Source organism: Lepeophtheirus salmonis, chromosome 3 (assembly GCF_016086655.4).
Source record: "Lepeophtheirus salmonis chromosome 3, UVic_Lsal_1.4, whole genome shotgun sequence".
In the NCBI taxonomy this organism is placed as follows: domain Eukaryota; kingdom Metazoa; phylum Arthropoda; class Copepoda; order Siphonostomatoida; family Caligidae; genus Lepeophtheirus; species Lepeophtheirus salmonis.
The window spans coordinates 2847212-2868671 of NC_052133.2; the positions used below are offsets into that span (position 1 = coordinate 2847212).

General features: G+C 32.4%; 2 protein-coding genes across 3 annotated transcripts; one reads left to right on the plus strand and one right to left on the minus strand.

Moving 5' to 3' along the window:
- Positions 1–3737: 3737 nt before the first annotated feature.
- Positions 3738–9875, plus strand: LOC121114435 (uncharacterized). Of its 2 annotated transcripts, XM_040708407.2 has the most exons (7): positions 3738–4922; positions 4981–5303; positions 5361–6041; positions 6534–6826; positions 9082–9204; positions 9264–9371; positions 9440–9875. In XM_040708407.2, exons 1-7 carry the CDS (start codon positions 4856–4858, stop codon positions 9603–9605), a joined length of 1761 nt encoding a protein of 586 aa, XP_040564341.1. In that variant the 5' UTR covers positions 3738–4855; the 3' UTR covers positions 9606–9875. The 2 variants fall into 2 exon arrangements, with proteins under 2 accessions (XP_040564341.1, XP_040564339.1); XM_040708405.2 differs by having other exon boundaries at positions 4435–4922; positions 4981–6041.
- A 4170-nt stretch (positions 9876–14045) lies between these two features.
- On the minus strand, positions 14046–16413 carry LOC121114434 (uncharacterized). Its single transcript, XM_040708404.2, has 9 exons — positions 16254–16413; positions 16006–16180; positions 15814–15935; positions 15405–15420; positions 15211–15341; positions 14996–15128; positions 14820–14935; positions 14288–14467; positions 14046–14234 (listed from the first exon to the last, which is right to left on the minus strand). Exons 1-9 carry the CDS (start codon positions 16354–16356, stop codon positions 14131–14133), a joined length of 1080 nt encoding a protein of 359 aa, XP_040564338.1. The 5' UTR covers positions 16357–16413; the 3' UTR covers positions 14046–14130.
- Positions 16414–21460: the final 5047 nt, after the last annotated feature.

Here is a 21460-nt window from a genome sequence, read left to right on the forward strand (position 1 = left end):
TGTGTCTAAATGATACTAAATAAATTATTAGTTATGTAAGCAAACCGGATTTTAGTAAGTCCAAGAAAGGGGCGTCCACACGATTACATATATGTATATATACATATATATTTTTTTTTTTTTTTTGGGGGGCTTAATTTTTTTGAAAAAATGTCCAAAAAATATTTTTTTATACAAAAAACATGCAAAATCTATTGACAAAAATTTGAAAAAATTCATTTCTTTTTCAAAAATCTATAGCTATTCACTGAAAATTAAATTTTCTGGAAGAAAATTTCAAAAATTAAATTTCAATTTAGAATTTTTTTCCAAAAATTCATAGTTTTCACATAAATTAAAATTTTTGGATTTCTTTTTTCAAAAATTCATAGCTATTCATAAAAAAATTAATTTTTTCATAAATCCATATCTTTTTACAGAAAATTAAATTTTTGGAAAAAAAAATTAAAATTTATAATTATTGGCAGAAAAATTCAATTTATCGGAAATATATTTTTAATTTTTTGCTCTGCTCCATAATTTTGCCAAATGTCATTTTGAAGAAAATAAATCGTTCAAAAAAAAAATTATTGTAAAAAAACAAAAATTTCTATTTTTTTAAGCGGGGGGATGGAGACGCTGCAGCCCCTCCAGCAAATCACTGTGAACGCCCCTGACAATCACAAGCTTTCAGCTTAGTAGGAATGTTTACTCCCAATCTATACAATCCAATAATAGCACATAATTGTTATTATTTGAATGCATAAAGAGAAGCTGTTTCTGCTCAAAAATATTAAAAAAGATTACACGTTTGAAGACCCGAATGTTTTGCAATTCGTATGGGAATACATAGAAAGAATTCAAGACGATGATTGGATGATGCACCACAAATCTTCCTCTTTATAGGAACTCTTATTTGAACCCCTAAGAATCTACGATATCACACCCTATGGTGACAGAGGCGTCCGCAGGGGGTGGTCTGGAGGGCCCCTTTCCCCTAATTGAGGCATTTTTGCTTATTTTTAAATAGTTTAATATTTGAATTTTTTTGAATTATATCTATAGATTTTTGAATTTTTTTCCCAAAAAATTTAATATTTATAACTTTTTCATTATAATTAATATTTTTCTGAATAACAATGGATTTTTGGAATTTTTTTCAAAAACATAAACCAATATATATATATATAAATAATCCTGCAGACGCCCCTGCAAGATACTTGGAGCATAACTAGCTATGAATTATGATCTATCGACACTATTAAGAAGAATTGTTTAATACCTGACGACTTCATCAACATACAGGTTATACCACTGAAAGATGGGACATTTCCCAAGTCACTTTGTCCATTTTCTAATGAAGATGAGTAAGACGACTTACAGACGAGGATTGATAGCAATTCCAAGGATGTCAAATCTTCCTCGTAATGGGACTTTAATTTGAATTCCTAAACGATGTAACTTTTATAACACAAAAATATACAGAGTATTTTGTTTTCAGCTGTGGATGCGTCTGCTTCTTTTCTCCTTATTCGTGTTCCGAATGTGGATGGGTTGAAATAAAATCAGTTTTTATAACCCGTGAACAATTTGCAATAATTCTTCTATAGTTGTGAAGAATTGTCTAACTGCTTTTGTGTCTTTTTCTGTTTAAAGAAAAGTTGCATACTATAATATTGGAATATGCCTGCCTAAAAAACATTGAAGTTGATGCTATTGTAAATTTCTAAAAATTACAATTTAATGTAAACCATGTTTATAGTGATGTGCCGCGAGCTGAATTTTGCTGCATGAGTATTTTTTTGAGTTTCTAAAAAAACCACTTGAGGAATTACGAGCTTTACTTTCATCTTCCGTGAATACTCGTTACTCACTCCAACACTTTTGCTCGCTCAAAAACTCGTGAGACAAAAAAAAATAAATCATATCTTATCTTAATTTATCTTCTAAGATTGAATCATGGTCATAAGCGTAATTCGACATTTTACATACTCTAGACATAAACATTTTACTATAGTCTGGTTACAACTTATAACCAATATGTTTTTGTGGTACTGATGCTTCTTAATATAAATGTATATGATAAAATGTAGAAAAATATAAGTTTTAAGACGGCTAATATATATATATATTTCATATTCATCCTTAAAGAAGGAAAATTGATTTAAAAAGTTATTATTATTGAATACGAATACATAATAAAATTTTAACCAGTGAACTCACTTCAAGTTGTAACTAGATAATGATAGTTACTAAGTACTGCAATGCTGTAATTGAGGAAGTGGGATTATTTTTAAGATTAAATCTTGAGGGATATGCCAAATGAATTAGTAGCTAGTATATTTAAATTCAAATTTGACCATTTAAATTTATGTTTAATAGCGGCTCCTACCTCATGTATTTAGAAAATTTTATTTATCATTCATCTATATTAATGCATCTTAGTTTGTCATATGTCTATTGGTCTGAGGAGGACTTGAATGTTGAATTTTTCTTTATTTTCAATCCATACAAATATTATCTCTTATTAAATAAATTGTTTATGTGGGTGAGTCTTTGGAAATACAATTATATAAATATTCATAAAAGAAAAAGTTCCTATTTGAAGCATCATTAATCAGAAAATGGTGTTCTCCCTGTATTTGAATAATGCACTTTTGAAACAGTCTAAATTATAGGAAAATATATATTAATTACGTAGGTTGACGATTAATCAAAATAAAAAGAAGATGATTTTTCTAAAAGGATCTACTATAGATAGACGTATGGTAGCTCTAGGCATATTAAACATATATATTATATTCATTACAATAAAGAAATTTAAAGTATCCCAGATGACTTAAAATATGTACTATGCGTAATAATGATCATAATTTGTTTGTTATGGTCCTTAAATCTTAGCGTCAGTTGGCTCACAATGAATTATGTAGGCACTTAAATACCTAGAACACACGAGACATTCCTTCTCATAATATCTTTTTGAATAATATCTACAATGTACACAAATAAAAGTGTTAAGAATCGCTCCAAGATCGATTTTTTCCCTGGTTCAGTTATAGGCGTACGTAGGGGGTGGGTTGAAGGGGTTGCAGCCACTGCCCCCCCCATTGAAGGAGTATTTTTTTTTTCTCTAGAAAGTTAAATGTTTGAAATTTAATTTAATTTTTCAATTTTTTTTCCAAAAAATTCTGCAAAAAATTTAATGTTTGAATTTTTTTCAACAAATTTTATTTTTTGTGTACATCTGTGAATATTTATTTATTTTTTTTCAAAAAATTTTATTTTTTGAAAACAGCAATGGATTTTGGAAATTTTCTTCTAAAAAATTTAATATTTCAAGTTTAATTTTTTTTTTTTGTGAGCCGCTGTGAATTTTTGAATTTTATGTAAATAGATGTTGATTTGAAATTTTTTTTTTTTTAAACATTTAACTTTTCAAATTTAAAAAAAAATTCCAATAACTAAGCCCCTTCCCCCCCCTCCCCCAAAAAAGTATATTCGTACGGACGCCCATGAGTATATAGTGTTATGTCGGTTCTTATTTAAGACAGAGGACTGCAGTCCCGTCCAGTATGGTCCAGTTCAGTAGTCCATCTTATCAGTCCTAAAAAATTGTAAAGTTCAGTCCTTGATGACTTAACTAAAAAACTTTGTTCTTTCTTTTTTTAATAAGCTCTAATACTGAGAGTCCTAAGTACCCATATGACCGCTCCTAAGACTAAACTGGACCGAATAAGTAAGTAACACTACTACATTCAGACTCGGTCAGAGATTCATTTTTTTCTGTGAAAAAAAATTGTGTTTTCTGTATTTTTTTAATACAAAAACGTATGTTTTTTCTCAAATTTATTTTCCAAAAACATTCCTTAGATCTGGATCAAGGGAAATTTAGACTTTACAACGAGACTGATTTAGATCGAAGTTGGTGAGATTTAGTTAGAATGATGGGAGCGGTCTTAGACGACCATTTCTACTTTGTACATATATATTTTTGTAGTTTGTTATATGAGGGATAATCCGCAAATTTATTACACATTATGAAATAAGAGCACTCACACGTTTCTTTCTTTTATTTCATTTTCAAGGACAGTAATTACTGTAATTAATTATAATCCTTAGTTTGCTATCTTGAGTGAGTGAACTAGTACATATAAGTATAGTTATTTCTGGGTCACAGCCTCGGTAGTTGTCATATTCATGTACAATGTGCTATTTGTGTATGATAAAAGAAGGGTTTTATTATGTAGACATATACTGCCTGTATTTTGTTATATGGGATCCACAAAAGAGTGTGTTAAGAAAGTTCTCATTCCCTTGGATCCTTATCGCATACCTTTACTTGAGTCACATCATCAAGTGTACATCATCAGGATACACTAAGACATAATGATAAAAAGTCCTACGCTTCACACAAAACCATTTTCTCACAAGTACGCGATTTCTCAAATTAACTGAGTGTAGTAGTACTAGTCTAGTAGTCGCCTCCATATGTGTTTTGAAAAGTCTAAGTACATTACTTCTACATAGAGAGATATTAATATTTACATACTCTATTTTATTTGATTTTTTTCGTCTTTAAAAGCATTAGTTATCATTAGATCATCTCTTGGGTTTGTGTGTCTTTCAAAAGAGTATTTTATTACTAAAAGTGATGACTTTCATTAAATTATTTTCATATTTTGGAGAATAAATGAATTTAAATCCATTATTCACCATGAGGAAAAGATCGATTCTCATTTGACTTTTTCGAACGTCATCAAAGGCAAACGTTTTAAAAAAACCAAGAGCATTAATCTGTTTTTTATTATTATTCGTCATTTTCGATCTGTAGCTTTGTCTCTCCCTCTCCAATCCTCATTAGCTCGGACTTTGCAAAATGATAAAACCACTGTTTTGGACTCTGTTAATTGTATCAGAGGGACGGCATTGGGTTTTCTCTGAAGGTAAGAAAATATGTTGTTTGTGGTATGCGGCATGAGATATCCTTCTTTATATTTTCAGGCCAATATTTTGACAGCTTAACAGCAGGGAAACAGTATTACACAAGAGGCTCTCCCCTTACTCGTTCCTCTCATGGGTCTTTTTCAGAGCCCTCCTCCTATAACACTTATAGTTCTTATTCTCAAAAACCAAGCTACGGGAGTAGCAAAGGAGTGGTGGACTTCAAAACAATTAGCATACCAGTCCCGGATTTGAAATTTCCTAGTCCCGTTGAATTTAAAGCAGGAGTACTCCGAAGCAAGGGAAGAATAGCCTCTGGATTACTTCACGCCAAAGCAGGGATCCTTCGAGCAGGAGCAAATATACTTGCTCAAAAAGCAGCGGTATTAGATCGAGTTGCACATACAATTCCTGCAGTTAAAGCTCATATTATTAAACAGTTAAAACAGCAATCAGGATATGGAAATCATGGGAGTGGTGGACCATCTTATGGTGCTCCACGTCCATCTTATGGGTACTCAAATCAAGGAAGCAGTGGTGGGGGTGGCTCGTATAGAGCACCCTCAATCCCATCTTATAACTCAAACAATGCTCAAAGTACCTACAACTCTGGTAGTAATATCAACAACAACAACAACAACAACAATGGCTACCAAAACAACCAAAATATCAACAACAACAACAACAATGGATACCAAAATAACCAAAATATCAACAACAACAACAATGGATACCAAAACAGTCTTGGAATATCCAACAGTCTAGACAGCTATGGAGCCCCATTGGGGAATCCAATATCCGTATCAACAAATAACATTGCTAACAATAATTACTTAGCTAATGCAAACTCCATTCCTTTGTCGTCAAGTGGTATCAATGTTGGGAATAGCGATAGCTACGGTTCTCCTCTCAGTAATCCTTTAACCAGCACATCTTTCATCTCCAACAATAATAACAATAACAACATTTCACCTCAAGGCTCTGGTAACAGCGCCAGCAACAACAATCTCTTATCTGGAGAGAACACATTTCTTTCAAGCGGAAGCTCTCAGAACCTTGGAATAGATCAAGGACTAAGGGACAGTTTTTTATTACAAGAGTCCAGGAATCCCAATTTTCAGGTTGATTGATTTACATTTAAAAAAAATTAAATATGTACCTGCGGCGTTGCACGACTTTCAGGGGGGAGACCAGTTTTAAATTTGAGATCCCTTGCACTACGGATTTACAGAGACTATTTACTTTTTTTATTAGCTCTTTGTTAAGGGAAATTTCGGACCTTTTACTACTTTTAAAAAAGAAATTTCACATCTCCTTTCAATTAGGCGCCCCTAAAGAATATTTTTTGTCGCCTTTAGACTTTTGATTTGTTTTTTTTTTTTTTTAAATTGTTTCCGTAATGGGTCACTCTATATTCACAGCCAGGGGGCACTCTAACACTGCTGTAATGGCGTATGGGAGTATCCGCAAGGGTTGTTATATAACAGAGATTTCTGGATTTTTAGTTAGGCCACTAGTATGTTGTATGCCTATATAGTTACTTTTTTTCATTAATATTTTAACTGATGATCATTTACTTGTGCAAATTTTATTTCTTCTATTTGAAATCACAGGAGGGCAATAATCTGTTACAAGTTAGTAGTAATCTAAATGTTTGCAAAAGTGAAGACTCTCTTTCTTCACTAATTACGGATATATTCCTTGGGCACGAAATCATACCGGATATACTAGATGACCCTCCAAAATATCCTTTGGATCTTTCGTACAAAACAATACGAACCTTTCCGGGAATGCACGTCACTGCAGACATGACAAGATCCAAACCTGTTCTTCATTGGCCATATGAACCTGATACTCTATATACACTCGTATTATCAAATTTAGACATCAATAGTAGACGTAATAGGTAAGATCTTAATTTTAAGTATTAGTATTTAGGCACTCAAAGCTAACAAGAGTGTATGCATGCAAATAAACAAGGGTCCCACAAATATAAAGTTGAAATATTATCCCGTTGTCTTAATATTAGTAAGATGACCGTTTAAAATAATAAGAGTAAATGCTATGGATCACCAATTTGACTGGCCGTGGTATTGAATAAATTTTACCCTCGTATTTTTACCTAATGTAATGACCGGAGAGGCAAACTTTGTGTCGTGCTCTTTTGAGAATTACATATTATGTCATAGCACTATAAAAAATTCCTATATGCATTGAACTCTGTGTATCAAACATTCCCTCGTTACAAAAATTGAACAACAATATATATATTTTCAGTTCCCTCCTTTTTTTTTTTTTTTTTTTTTTTGATTGTATTGGAGCAAATATAGGAATTTATAAGAATTTTCTCGATACAGTGGATATATTTCCGGATATATCGTTTTTTTTTTTAAATTTCGATCCGATATGTAAGCCCACGTCTAGTTATCATCTTCCGATTTTTATAAAGGCCACTCACACGGTGCCCGGTAGTTTTTACTCAAACTGTTTTTCCTCTGGATATTTTGTTTTAAACTATATTAAGTTATTATGCTCCGTTTCCAAAAGAGCAGGAATACAATCCCTTGTTGATCCCTCGTCGAATATATAATTGACCATTTTGATGTTTCCATGAGTATATTTTGGCTATCCTATACAAACATTAACATATAGCTACGCTTTTAATAAAATATTACTAAGCAATATTATAATACAGTATCGAATAAAATACTATGAAGATTTTACTATGTTGATATACTAGAATGTACCCGATATATATATTCTATTAGGAATTATTTTATTATGCAGAGACAAAGAATACTAAGACAAACTTGCTAATCCAAGGAGAAACACCTACTATAATTTTATATATTATTAAATATATTTATGTTATTCATTTTAAAAATTGTGGAGAAATAAGATGACAATGATAATTTGGGAGGAGTACTTAGTGATAAATAGCCGTTTGTATGATCGACTTATTTGGCTAAATACTAAATGATTTATTTCCGTTTCTCTGTTTCTTTTTGGAAGGAAGAAAGGTAGGGTAAAAAATATAGTAGAGATTAAGAAGGGCTAAAACTAAAAAGAAGTATAAATTCAAGTACATCACCCGTATTCTTGAATATTTTTGAACCATTATTTTAATACAATTTATAAGACTAAAAAAAGTACGAGAAATTTAATTCAATCTTAGTTTAGCTATTTTAATGATCTTTTCAAACCCATTGAAATTAGAATGGGTACATATATATGCATGTTTATGCAAGGATAAGTTGTGCGTAGAAATATGATTTTTGGAGAAAACAGCAGGAAAGTTGTAGCAAAAATTATGGGTTTACTGAGTTAAAACCCTTGTCAATGTCATCTGCCTATTATATAATTAAACATGTGGTACTGCTATAGAGAGAAAAACCTTTTAACATTTTATGCCTTGAATATATTAAACTATAGTGATAGGAAAATCTCATCCTTACTTATAAGTAGACATGGGATATTTGTATAGGAAAACCATAATTTAGAGACAAAGAAAAGTAAAAACATTTGTCGTGTGTGCTCTTTTGTCTTTTTGGGTACATTTTTAATTAGATTATTGTAGTTCTAACATCTATCTTTGAGATAAGTATTTCCACTTATCTTTGGTGTATTTTTTTTTTAAATCCGTGATAAAATATAAATATATACATATTTGAATATAACAGTATATTTTCTTCTAAAAAGCAGTAGTTTATTTACTCCCTCAAAAATAATAAAAGAGTCAGCTGATGTTGACAAAGGTTCAATAATTATAACTCCCGCTTTTTCCACATACGCTCCTAAAATATCATCCCTGGTTATGAGTAGGAATGTGAATATTGCTTAAATTGATTATAGTGATCGATCTCAGTCAGCAAATATGTTTTTTCTCAAAGTAACTATATTTTTTATGACAATGTCTCAGGTGTGGTTCTTACGCTGACTGAGATTTCGAGAATATTCCTATCCCTATGTATGAGTTAATGTTATATGCAATACAGGGTTAATTTGGGGTGGATGGAAATCGGATGATGAAATGACCATCTGTTTTCCCACCCAACAACTCCATATGATCAGTCATGTTCGAAATAGAACAACCAATCAGCATTGACAGGAAAAAATAAAACCAACTCATTCGCCTCATTGAAATGATATTTATAATTGTAGAACCCTCTCAGAATTTTGGCATTGGTTTGTTGCAAATATTCCCGGAGATAGTGTGGACAATGGAGAAGTCATATTTGAGCTCTTGTTCCCTCTTGTTTTACCTGAGGGAGATGGGGATCACAGGTATGTACTTGCACTATTAGTTTCGCAACATTTATCCCATGCTCATAATCTATTTACAGATTTGGGTTCTTTATCTTTAAACAACCCGGACGAATGGACTACTCAAGCGAGGGTGGAAAAGCAGATAACTGTAGTCCTACAATGTCCAATGGAAGAGGACCCTTCAAGTAAGTTATTTTTGTTCGTATCTACTATTGATTTACATATTCATTAAATTCTCGAACTTCATTCTTAGATCAACGAAAAGTTTTCAATTAAAATATGATTTGGAACTGACGGCCTCAACTTTTCTAATATTGGACTACAATGAAGCAAGTATGGAAATTGCTTGTGAGTGGCAAAAATGTATCGGAGACACTATTAATCTCGTTAGCCCACTTAAATGTGGAAATAATCTTTAATTACATTCATCTAGAACTCAAATTTATTTTCCTTTAAAGATATAGAATATCCCTATACAGCATTTAGCTCTGAAACGGATCTCCACTTCCTATTTCTCCAATCAAGATACTAGAATAACTTTAAATGGTCTTTTATAGTTCAAGAGAGTCAAAGTTTTTCTAAAATTTTGTTCATGTTTTCTATTATATTGAAAATGATATATAGTTTTGAATCAAATAATTAATTAATATAGATACATATTTAGGCAATTCAATAATATGTTGTGCATATTTGGGTGTTCATATTTTGATTTTCATTAGAGATAAGAATTGGATATGAGAGAGAGGGGAGGGCTTGCATATTTTGAAATGAATACATTTAAGAATAATGCAATTATTAATTCTTGTTCTATGTTACGTCACTAACACAAAAGTGTTCTGAACGTTGATTGGTTGAATTCAAATTAACTCTTGTTAAGGTGCTTTGATCGATGATCCCCAACAATTATTGAAATACCATTCCCTAATTGTGAAGAATTTTCCAACTACCAACAGATTCTGGGACCTTATTTCTGTTTCTTTTGCAATGAAAGGTTCCAATATACAATATAGGGGACTATGTCTTATATTTTTATTATTTTGAATCTGCCTTTTCTACAAAATATATTGTTTGGATTCTATTTTTTTCTCATTTTTGTCTTTCTTTCTTTAATTAAAGTTTATATTTAAGTCAATTATTAACATGCACCATTTGTCCTTCATAAAAACTGAGATTTCATAAATTTATATGATAATATGAAATTGCAGGACAATGTGCGAGAAAAAGAGGATGGTGGATGAACTTGCTCTATGGGTACAGATAGAATTGCATAAAATATGACGTGCCGCTATGTAAAAATATATCCAAATCCCATTGTGTATCTAGTAAGGACATAGGCAGGAATTATGTCGATCCTCAAAGCCTTGAAATACTTCAAAAATACGTTTTCTCCGACCCACTCGTATTATATGTAAAGGATTTTTCGTTAAGAACTTTTCAATTTCTTTTGGTCTGTAAGGCAAAAAATGGCGCCATATTTCTTTTCTTCCTTTGCCATTTAGAATTTCTTTAGTGTTCATTTCATCATGGAGCAATATACACTTGATGAGGGCTTGCAAATTATCCAAATTTATTACCAAAATAACTTTCAATGCTGATGCTGATTTTCATTGCAAAATCATATTTAGTGATGAAGCTCATTTGGCTCAATGGTTTTGTTAATTAGCAAAATATGTATTATTAGTCAGGCAGCAATTCACAAGTGCTTCGAGAGATATAATTGAATCCCGAAAAAATTACTGTTTGGCCTGGAATTAATACTGGAGCGATAATTGGGCCGCATTTTTTCCTTGATGATGATAATCCCTACCTTACTGTAAATCACACAATGATAACTGTTTTTTTTTTTTGCTCTTTTTGCAAGGTATGGCCTTGGTAACCATGTGTTTTCAACAAGACGGTCCCACTATATACCACTTGATTGGCGCTTCGATCGTGCGATTTAACGCCTAACGATTATATTCTTTGGGGCCACGGGAAATTGTTGGTCGACACTAATAAGTCAGCGATGTTAGAGAGTATCAAACACAAAATTGGTGCAATATCAATCAATTTCATGGAAAAAGTAGTGAAAAATTGAATTCAGCGAGTGAACTTCTGTAAACGTGCTCGTGGGGATCTCGCACACGGGAAATCGATTTTTATACATAAATGTATATGATTATAATTTGTACTGAACAAATTAATTTGGCAAAATCTTAAACCGTTTGTGTTTTATTTGTAAAAAAGTTGAAGCGCTCTGAATGAAAAACCCTTTATATGTTGAAATATAATGTTACAATGTTTTCCTTAGACTAATGCTATTTTAATAATTGAACGTTCACTTTTTTATAGTAGATACATATTTTTTTCCCTCTAAAATCATATAACAGGCAGCTGATGTTTCAAAGGTCTTAATTCACTAATAATATAAGTCTCGCTCTCGTCTTATTATCTGAAGAAATTACCCCAAATGAGGTAAATTTATTTTACTACAAGTTATTTTGGGTTATCCCTAAAAATAGTTCCCCGACCTATGTCTTAACCCTTCTGTTGTCTTTGGGTCAAAATGACACATTGTATAGTTTAACTAACCATAAAAACCAATAAAATAACGTTTTTTCGGCCTGATTTTTTTGACTTTTCCTAACTTCTCCCGAATATTTAAAAAATTCAAAAAAAAATTTGCATAAACATTTCTGTGTAAGCAGTACAAAAAAAAGAACAAAGATTGTCTTCTGTGTCAAAATGACCCTTGATAAAATTTTAACAGAATTGAAACTTACAAAAGTAGTTGCGTAATAAAAAATGTTTCTTTGTTTGATTAGTTTCTGTAACACGCAATTTCTTATGCATAATAACAATGCAATATTTGTTCTTTGTCTGTGCATTTCAAGGGGGTATAAAGGTGGTTGGTCTTTTAGAATTAACTGGATTTACATTTTTTCAATATAAGTGTGCGTGATATTTCTGAAGAAGCTTTCGATCTCATTCTTGAGGACAACTCTGATTCCGAACTGGAAGGAGAGGACGGCTGGAGGAGGGTGGCTTGCGATGCCAAATCAAGTTATGCTTGGAAAATCCAAGTATATACAGGAAAGTTGGCCGATGGACACCCAGAGAAAAACCAAGGGATGCGTGTCGTACTTGATCGGACCGAGGGACTGAGGGGTCACAATGTGACTTGTAATAATTTTTTTTTACCTCTTATCAACTCGGACAACAGCTCCTGAAGAAGAAGATTACCATGGTTGGTACGGTTCGTAAAACAAGCCTGAGCTCCCACCCGCACTGCTTGCATCAAAAGAAAGAGAAGTCTTCTCATCAAAATTTGCCTTCACACCCACCACCACTTTAGTTTCTTATTTACCTAAGAAAAACAAAAATGTAGTTCTTCTAAGCGCACTGCACAGAGACGGGAGCATTAGTGACCGTGACGATAGAAAACCAATCATAATTATGGACTACAATCGAAACAAAGGAGGTGTGGACAATCTAAACATGGTAATTGGAGCATACAGCTGCAGAAGGATGACTGTCCGCTGGCCCCTGACCATCTTTCACAATATCATTGACGTTTCCTCTTACAATGCCTTTGTAATTTGGAGAGAGATCAATCCAACCTGGATGTTTCACAAGAGCCACAAGAGAAGATTGTTCCTGGAACAGCTAGGAAAGGCACTTGTAGCTCCACTCATTGAAAGAAGGCCGAACAGAGGCCTCAGCTCAGATTTTCAGAGTGCTGGACTTCCGGATCTACCTTATGATCAAGCCTCAACTTCTACTTTCAAAGCAAGCAAGAGAAAAAGATGCCAGTTTTGCCCTAAAGAGAAGGACAATAAGACGAATAATACATGTTTTAAATGCAATAAATACATATGCAAAGGCTGTTCCTTATCATACTGTTCATCATGTGCTCAATAGATGAATTTATTTTACTATTTCTATTATTTTATCATTGTTTTGTAAGTATTTATAATTATTTAGAGGAAAATTGAAAACAAATATAGAAAAAAATTGCTTTCCCATATTTTTTTATTATTATTTTAGCTATAAAGTTGATTTGGGCAGGTTAAAAGCAGTCATTCAAGGATATTTTTTTGTGAACTAAAAAAGTGGTTCTTCTGCCTAACTGAATTGAAGTAGTTAAAATATTAAAAAAAGTCCAATAATTTTATAGCAAAGTATAGACGGGTCATTTTGACCCAAAGGGCAAAAGGTGTGTACAGAAAATGAAGACAGCCCAAGGATTAAAGAATTACGGAATCATGATATCAGCTTTGGAAAAAAACACCTTTTCAGATTGCTAACTAGAAAAAAATATTTTATACATCTCTATAAATTGGAATGTATGAAAAATAATACTTAATGTAGACACTACTCTATACCAATCAGGCCAGAATTTACAATTATTGTTTTTTGATCCTGTTATAACTAATATTGGAGGAAGGAAATTAAAATCTTTGTATTATTTTAATTCGGTGTTGGACTGAGTCTCTACACTTGAACGAATAATGTGTCTATTGTTCTCAGTATAATAAAGGGCGAAATGATCATTCAGCTATTAGCCCATACCTATAGTTAGAACGGATTGCTGAATAGAGACCCTAACCGTTGAACTTGAAACGATACATAGGCCAGTGAAATGAAAGAAGTAATATAGCTGTTGAAGCCGAAAATTGTACAATCTTGCCGAAATATCAAAACCCAATCCTTCTACTCTAAAACTATGTTATTGATTTGTCCACGTGTTTTCTTTTTGAAAATAAAAATATTCTGACCCACCTAACCAATGATCTAAAATATTAGTCTGTGATACTTACATATATGATAAATAAGATATGAGATAAAGGCCTTTTTTTATAAAAAAATCATATGTAGAATCATAATTTAATTATTCTTTATTAACTTTAATATAAAAAATATAAGGATAATTGTTCAATATGAACAAAATAGCATTGTACATGTCTAACATGGAATTTGATTGTAATTCAAGTTGAAGCCAGTCACAGGAGGAGCAATTTTTAAAGGAGTCTTTGTTTCAAGCCGAAGAATAAATGGAGAAGTGTTTGCTGCAAGTAATGTTATATGAATGAGTGAAGGTAAGTTATTATTTCTTACTTACCTATGATCTGACCAGAAGTTTTTCCGGTTGGATTTAGGAATTTTTGTCCACATATAATGTTAGGATCTCCATTACTAATCAGAAGCTTTGCATCCGGACAAACATTTGGACCTCCCCCAGAGATTTCAAAAGGATCTGGTATTGCTGTACTACTCTCAGTAAGTTGAAGAGAGCAAAAATCTACAAAGGAAATAAAAGACCGATTTCATGAATATATTTAAAGGTATATACTAGTGTTGAGACTCGGTCCGAGACCGAATTTGTCATTCGGTTTGGTCTTAAGGGATATTTTCCTAACAGATCTGTACCAACATTCGGTCCAAACCAAAATTTCCTGTCATTTTCCCCACTCAAAATTAGATTTATAAAAAAATGATTTATTTAACTTGAACTGCTATACGGAATTTGGAACGGATTCGTTAAAACTATAACGGTATCAGACTGCTCTAGTATTTTCAGACCAAACCCCAACAATAGGAGATTACTAGACGTGCCTATGGAAGTATATATGCTGTCTTAAAATTTGTCTTACCTCTCTCCTGTCTTATGCAGCTGTTGTAACTCTGAGCTGCCAATAATTTTCCAAAGTTATAATTCTTGACAGTACCTGAATTTCCAGTAAAATATTGGAGACAACCATCAGGAGGTCTAAATAAAGAGAAATTGAATGTACAAGACTAAATATGATTTAAGGAAGGAATAACTTACAGAGAGAGAGTATCAGAGCAATGTATTCTCGTGACTTTGATATTCCATCGACGGTTGGCATTCATTAGAGTTGTATCAAAGTTGATTGTGAGAGTTCCTAGGTCCCCAGGTCCTGTTGGAGTTGTGATATACACTAATACATACATGTAAAAAAAAAAGAAGGAAGAGAAACAACGAAATATAATTTGTATTAAAGATATGTATTTCTTTCTCACTATGTTGATTAGTTAATGTTCCACAAAAATTTGGAATATTGTTTCTGGAAGTACTGGTCACAGTGAACTTTTCAACGGGACAAGTCCCATCTGGCATTGGCGTATTGATAACAAAATTTTGAAAGTCTAATCTGAAATATAATTGATATGAATTCTACCTATATATAAAGAAGAACTCATAGACGGCTTATTACCTTATTCGACAAATCCCTAAATAAAATAAAAAAATAAAATTAACTAATGAAAAAAATGTAATCGAACATAGTTATAGCTGTAAAAAATATGAGCTGCTAGATAACTAAAAAAATGAAACCGAAAATTAACGTGAAAATTCTGATAATTTGAAGAATGCTCCCTCAATAGATCAAGTGAGAAGCTAGAAGATGGGCAATGTAATTAGGGATTACTCTGTTTTCGATCCTCAATTCGACTCTGAGTCTAAGAGGGACTTAAATTTATAACTCCCAATAAATCCTCTTTGTCCATGATGCACTAGATATTATTTCATACTTATAGGTTAACAGTTTATATTTTGCTTTCTACAAAGATCTGGCAAGCGTTTTAGGTCATACTTTCTACAACTCTACAAATATAAAAGATTACCTCCATTTCCTTGTGCAAATGTATAGCGACACATATTATCCATTCCATTGAAGTTACCAGGTGATCCAGGGTTCATGATGTAGGTACAATTATTTGCGATACTTCCCGTACAAGCTGTTAGTCTACATATATTCATGGATTAGCAAGTGAATCAGAATAAAACTCAAATCTAAGGATTTTGTCTCTACTCACGTAAACACACAACAAGCACCAAATCCGGATGCACATGTACCATCCACTCTTCCCCCCATTGCTCCGCATTCACCAGCAGAGAAGCAAGTTCCTTGGATAGGGTTTGAAACAGTCGAGGAAGCGGCTGCACATGCGCTATTTTGGAACGTTACCACGTTCAATAAGCTAATCAACCCTACATACAATAAAAACAAGAATCATGGAGTGAGTGAGAAAATGGGTAAAAAATGGGTTAAATGGAAACTCACGTGCATCTTTCGGGGCTGCAGCCATGCATGGAATTGTATTGATTGTCAAAACTAGGAGTAGTAAAGGGATCAGCTGTCTTTTCATCTCCTCTCCTAGAATCATTTCGGATTATAAGAAAAAATATGGTCCTCTGAATAGGCTTGGTCAAAAGATGAGATGAATTCCCAAAGATTTTGCAAATTTATAAGGTTATTTTGATTACATAGCAGTTTTGCATTGTGAAATTATGGTAAATTTAATATTCCGCTAAAAAATAAAAATAAAGGAACAAAACTGGTTATTAGTATATTGTATAATGTATGTACTTCACGTGATTGCATATATAGAAATTAGACCTTTCAAAAACCGTGCGAAGGAAAAAATCTCCTCCTCTGTCTAATTCTTATGCATTTTGTATTACATTTTGCAATCTTAACTCGACAATTCGAGACAAAATAATAAATCAAGATCAAAAATTTTGCTTGAAATACTGTCCTTGTCATGAATATTTTAGTCCACTGTATTTTAGTTCATTGTATCCATTATTTTAGTATACATAATATGGTCTATATAGCGAGGTTCATACATACATATATTTACCGTTGTAATTTTTTTAAAGAGAATATTGAATGTGCAAAGTAATTATTGTACATAGGCACATAATATGTTCATGCAATTTGCGGCCCCTCTCATATATTTAATGCATCATAACCAAGGACCAGATAGAAGATTTTTTTCTAGTAAGAGAAAGTTTATACTTCATTCTAGGGAACAATAAATGCTCTTTTTCTGCAGATTTATTATTCATTGAGAGTGGGGCTTATGGGTTTTTTGTCTGATTGTTTTCTAGGGAATAAGAAAGACGTGTGATTCCCCATGAAAGCAAAGTAAAAAACCATGTTCGCGAAATTTAAAACCTCTCGAACAATTTTCGGAAAGACATTGGTAATTTCAAGGAGTATTTTCGGGGTCAAAATCACTATTCTTAATTAGATTATTTATTTCTAGGGCTCTAAGGAGATAATGGACATGAATATTATGATAAAAAAAGTGTTTATTCTTCCTTCTCTGATTGACTTAAGGTTGATCAGTTGTTGACTGTAGCAAAATTTTAAGTTTCTCCTTGAGATAGTAAAGGTTTAATCCCATTTATTTGCTGGTTCCACTTTGACATTAGAATAAACAGCAATAGTTCACTATTTTCCTGAATATCAATAAAAGGGTATTCTATTTATTGATGTGTCGGTAGAATATTCATTTGTTCCAGTCCAGTGCTAGGGATTGTCCGTCCTTTGTACCACTCCTTCACTGTCAGTCATTTGGATTTCTCCTAAATATATAGATGGTTTATTAAGTCAAATAAGAGATATGAGATATGTACTATGTACACATACCTTGTCCAAAGTATTAATTTTTTCTTAATAATGTAATGTAAAAGAACCATACCTTATTTTAAACTTAGTTACCTATGTTTAATTCATTCCATTATAGTACAAAATAATTCAATAAAACAAAAACTCTTCAATGACGTCACGTAGTACTCGGCCCTAAATATGAATTGATGCAACCCTAATTTTGATTATTTTAAAACTTTGTTGTTTATCCCACAAAATGGCTAACATCAACCATGCTGATGTACAAACCCTCTATTTTCCATGTCTTTTCCCCTTTTATAACGCAAGGTTGAGATCTGTTCAGTCTTCAGGAGCGTCCGCCCCCAAATTATGGAATTTTTGCTTTTACTAGATTTTTCTTTTTGGTTAGGATTAACAAAAAGCCTATGTGATAAACTAAACTGCCCCCAATTGCCCATTCTTGCATTAACCCCCCTCTAGATCAAAGCACCAACCCAGAGGCGGCATTGTCCACTTTGGGAAACACTGCTATAATCCTAGCCAGGAGTGAAATAAATAAAAAACTAGCTAGGACCGACAAATTGGTCCTTAGCTCCGTTAAATGGTAAAAAAAATCGTACCCGATAGAAAAAAGACTGAAGAGGGGTTTTTTTATTTTTCTTCATGATAAAAAATATATGGGGAGGGGCAGAAGACGGATTAGAGGATTAGTCATATAATAAATCCAACACTAGTTGACCGGTTTATGATGATTGTAAAACGGCAATTGAGTATTTACCCTATAATGTTATTATTGATTGCGTACAATAATATCAACTTTGTTGCTTTGGTAACATATCAAAGAAGAGGAAACCTTTGAATTTCTAATAACATTAGACTTCGAAGAACACTTCACAAGTAAATATTGTAAATAATCAATTTTGAAATGTTGTGTTTCGGTCTAACCCCGTAGTAATTTTTAGTCGACCGAATTAATGTGGTTCCTTAAAGAAGTTCAGTCTGGATTTGATCTCAAACAAAAATTCGATTAGGATTGGTCTCACTTAAAATTCGGTCTAGATCGATTCAATAGATTGTTGAAGACGTCATGTGTTTTACAAAATTGTAAAAATCGGCACAATAACGTCCTATGAAGTTAAATGTGTTGCATAATTCATATTTGTACAGCTCATAAATCAAGATATAGGAGAAAATCGATCAATCGATTGAGACTGTAAAAGATTGATCATTCAATATAGTCCGAAAAATTGCTCCACGATTTGAAAACGATTAAATTTTGATGTTACGGTCTGAGATCGCGACCAGAAAAAAAAGTATTGGACCGAATATCAACATAAATACAGGGTGAGATCACAAAAAATACATTTTTGATCAAAATAACGGGCAATTATCTCCCTGGCAATTTTCCTAACTGGCAATTATCCTATATGGTAATTTTCTCCATGTCAATTTTCCCAAGGGCAGTTTTCCGCCACGGAAGACGAAATATTCATTATTTTTAGAAGGATTATTAAATTTGAGTATATGATATAAATCAATCTGAACAATTGTTATTTCATTCATTTATCGAATTGAAAACCCATGGGGATATTCCTTTCCAAAAGAAAAACCCTAAAAACCTTTAAATTGCAATTTCTCAAAATTGGATTACTGCATATAAAGAAGACATATATTTGAAATTTTGCAATTAATTATTGTTTTGTTTTTCTTTCTTCAAAGTTGGTTCAAGCCTATAACTACTCAAAAAATTAAAATTGAAAATCTCAAAAACTATATTTGATACAAAATTTTATAAAAAAGACCATCAACTAATTTTTATTAAGAACATCTACTGAAAAAAGAATAACAATTTAATTATTGTTGATTAATTTTAGATAGATTCAAATTATAGTTATCCAGAACTGACGTTATTGATTATCAAAAATGAAAATTAGTATGGTTTAGCGAACCAACAGAATAGATATAAAAGTTGTATACAAAATGCATGTTACTTTAGTGTAAGAATAGTCTATATCAGGGGTCATCAAACTACGGCCCGGAATATAATTTTAAATATCATGTTTAGAATACTAGAGGATTTTGATTACGTTATGTCTTAAATTTATTATTGTTGACCTTTATTTTATGCGTATTATCTTGTAAATAACTATAGAATATTTTTGTCCTGTTCCATGCATTTTTAGAAATATATATTTAATTTACCTATAGCACCTGCAGGTGCAAGATTCACAACCCCCATCTGATTTTGGGTATCTCACAATTACGCATCTTTTCCGTTCTTTCTTTTTTGAATCCCTTTTTTTTTACTCTTCAATATGGCAACTAAAAAAAGAAAAGTGGACCCCGAGTGTCACGTTTTCAATGAAGAGTGGGGAGTAAAGTATTTCTTTGTAGAAACAAAGGACCAGAAAGCTAGTTGCGTAATATGCAGCGAGAGTGTTGCAGTTTTGAAAGAATACAACCTTTGGTGTCACTATGAAACAAAAAATGTATCAACATATTCAAAGTTTTCTGGAAAGTAACGCTCTGAGAAATATAGTCCGTGAAATGTGATTTAGAAACTCAAAGAAACTTCTTAACGAGAAAGTTTGCTGAAAATGAATCTGTCACTATTACAAGTTACAAAATAGTGTATAAGATGGGAGAACTAGGAAAACTGTTTACTGATGGTAACTTTATCAAAGATTGTTTGATAGAAGCAGGAAATGCCTTGTGTCCTGAGAAAGCCGTTTTGTTTAGAAGTAAGAGCATTTCAGCAAGTTTAGTTGTGATGAAAAGAGGAAAACTGGGAGATAACATAGTTCTACTAGAATGCAAAAAATCAACGAGTACTTTTTGTGGTTTTCTCTGGCGACTGATGAGTTTACTAATCGATCGAGTACTTATAACTTCTTGCGTTTGTTTGTGACGTCAATTTCTACTTTCAGATAATACAAGAGTTGTCATCTCTTTGTAGCATGCAAAGAACAACAACTGGAAAATACATTTTCATGGAGTTTCAAAAAACTTTGCAAGACTATAGCCTTCATTGGAATCAGATTCGAGTTGTTAATGTTGACATGCACTCAATCACCGTAAGTTCCAAGCTTTTCTTACAGAAATTGATTCTTATTCTGTCACTTACCCTAGTACACAGTATTGAGGTGTCCGCTATTTTGAGAAACTCACATTTCGTTTTTACAACATCCGAATCGAAATAGATTTTTTTCTCACTGAAAAAGAAAGAGCTGATCCACTGCTGTCAGATCCTACCTGGTTGTCAAACTTGCCACTTTTGTTCGCACATGAATTAATTGAACTTGAAACTTGAGGAATAACCTCGTCTGTGATCTTTATGGAATCATCAGGGGATTTCGGAGAAAGATGTCATTGTTTGAAGCACAACTGACAAGGAAAAACTTTTCTCATTTTCACTGTTTCAAAGAGTTTTGCGCTACAATTGCGCAAAAGTTGTCAACCTCGATTTTTCGAAAAAGACTATTTGTGACTTGAAGGAATATTTTTTAAAGAGATTTTTAGATTTTGACAGAATTGAGAATGCCATTTTCTTAGCCAGAACCCTTTTGATTGTAGCCTTGATGATGCCCCAGTAGAACTACAGTTGGAGCTCATTGATTTGCAAGCAAATGATTTTTTAAAGGAGAGGCACAGAGAAGGGAAACTTGTTGCATTTACAGCTGCTTGCCTAATGTGACTTTTCGAAACTGAAGAACTTGGCCGCTGGAATGGCATCACTCAACTTATATCTGTGAGCAAACATTTTCAAAAATGAATTATCTGAAGTCAGCACATCAAATCCGATTGACAGATGAACATTTGAAAACAATTCTTTTGATTGGATGCAGCAATTCCAAACCAAATATTGATGATAT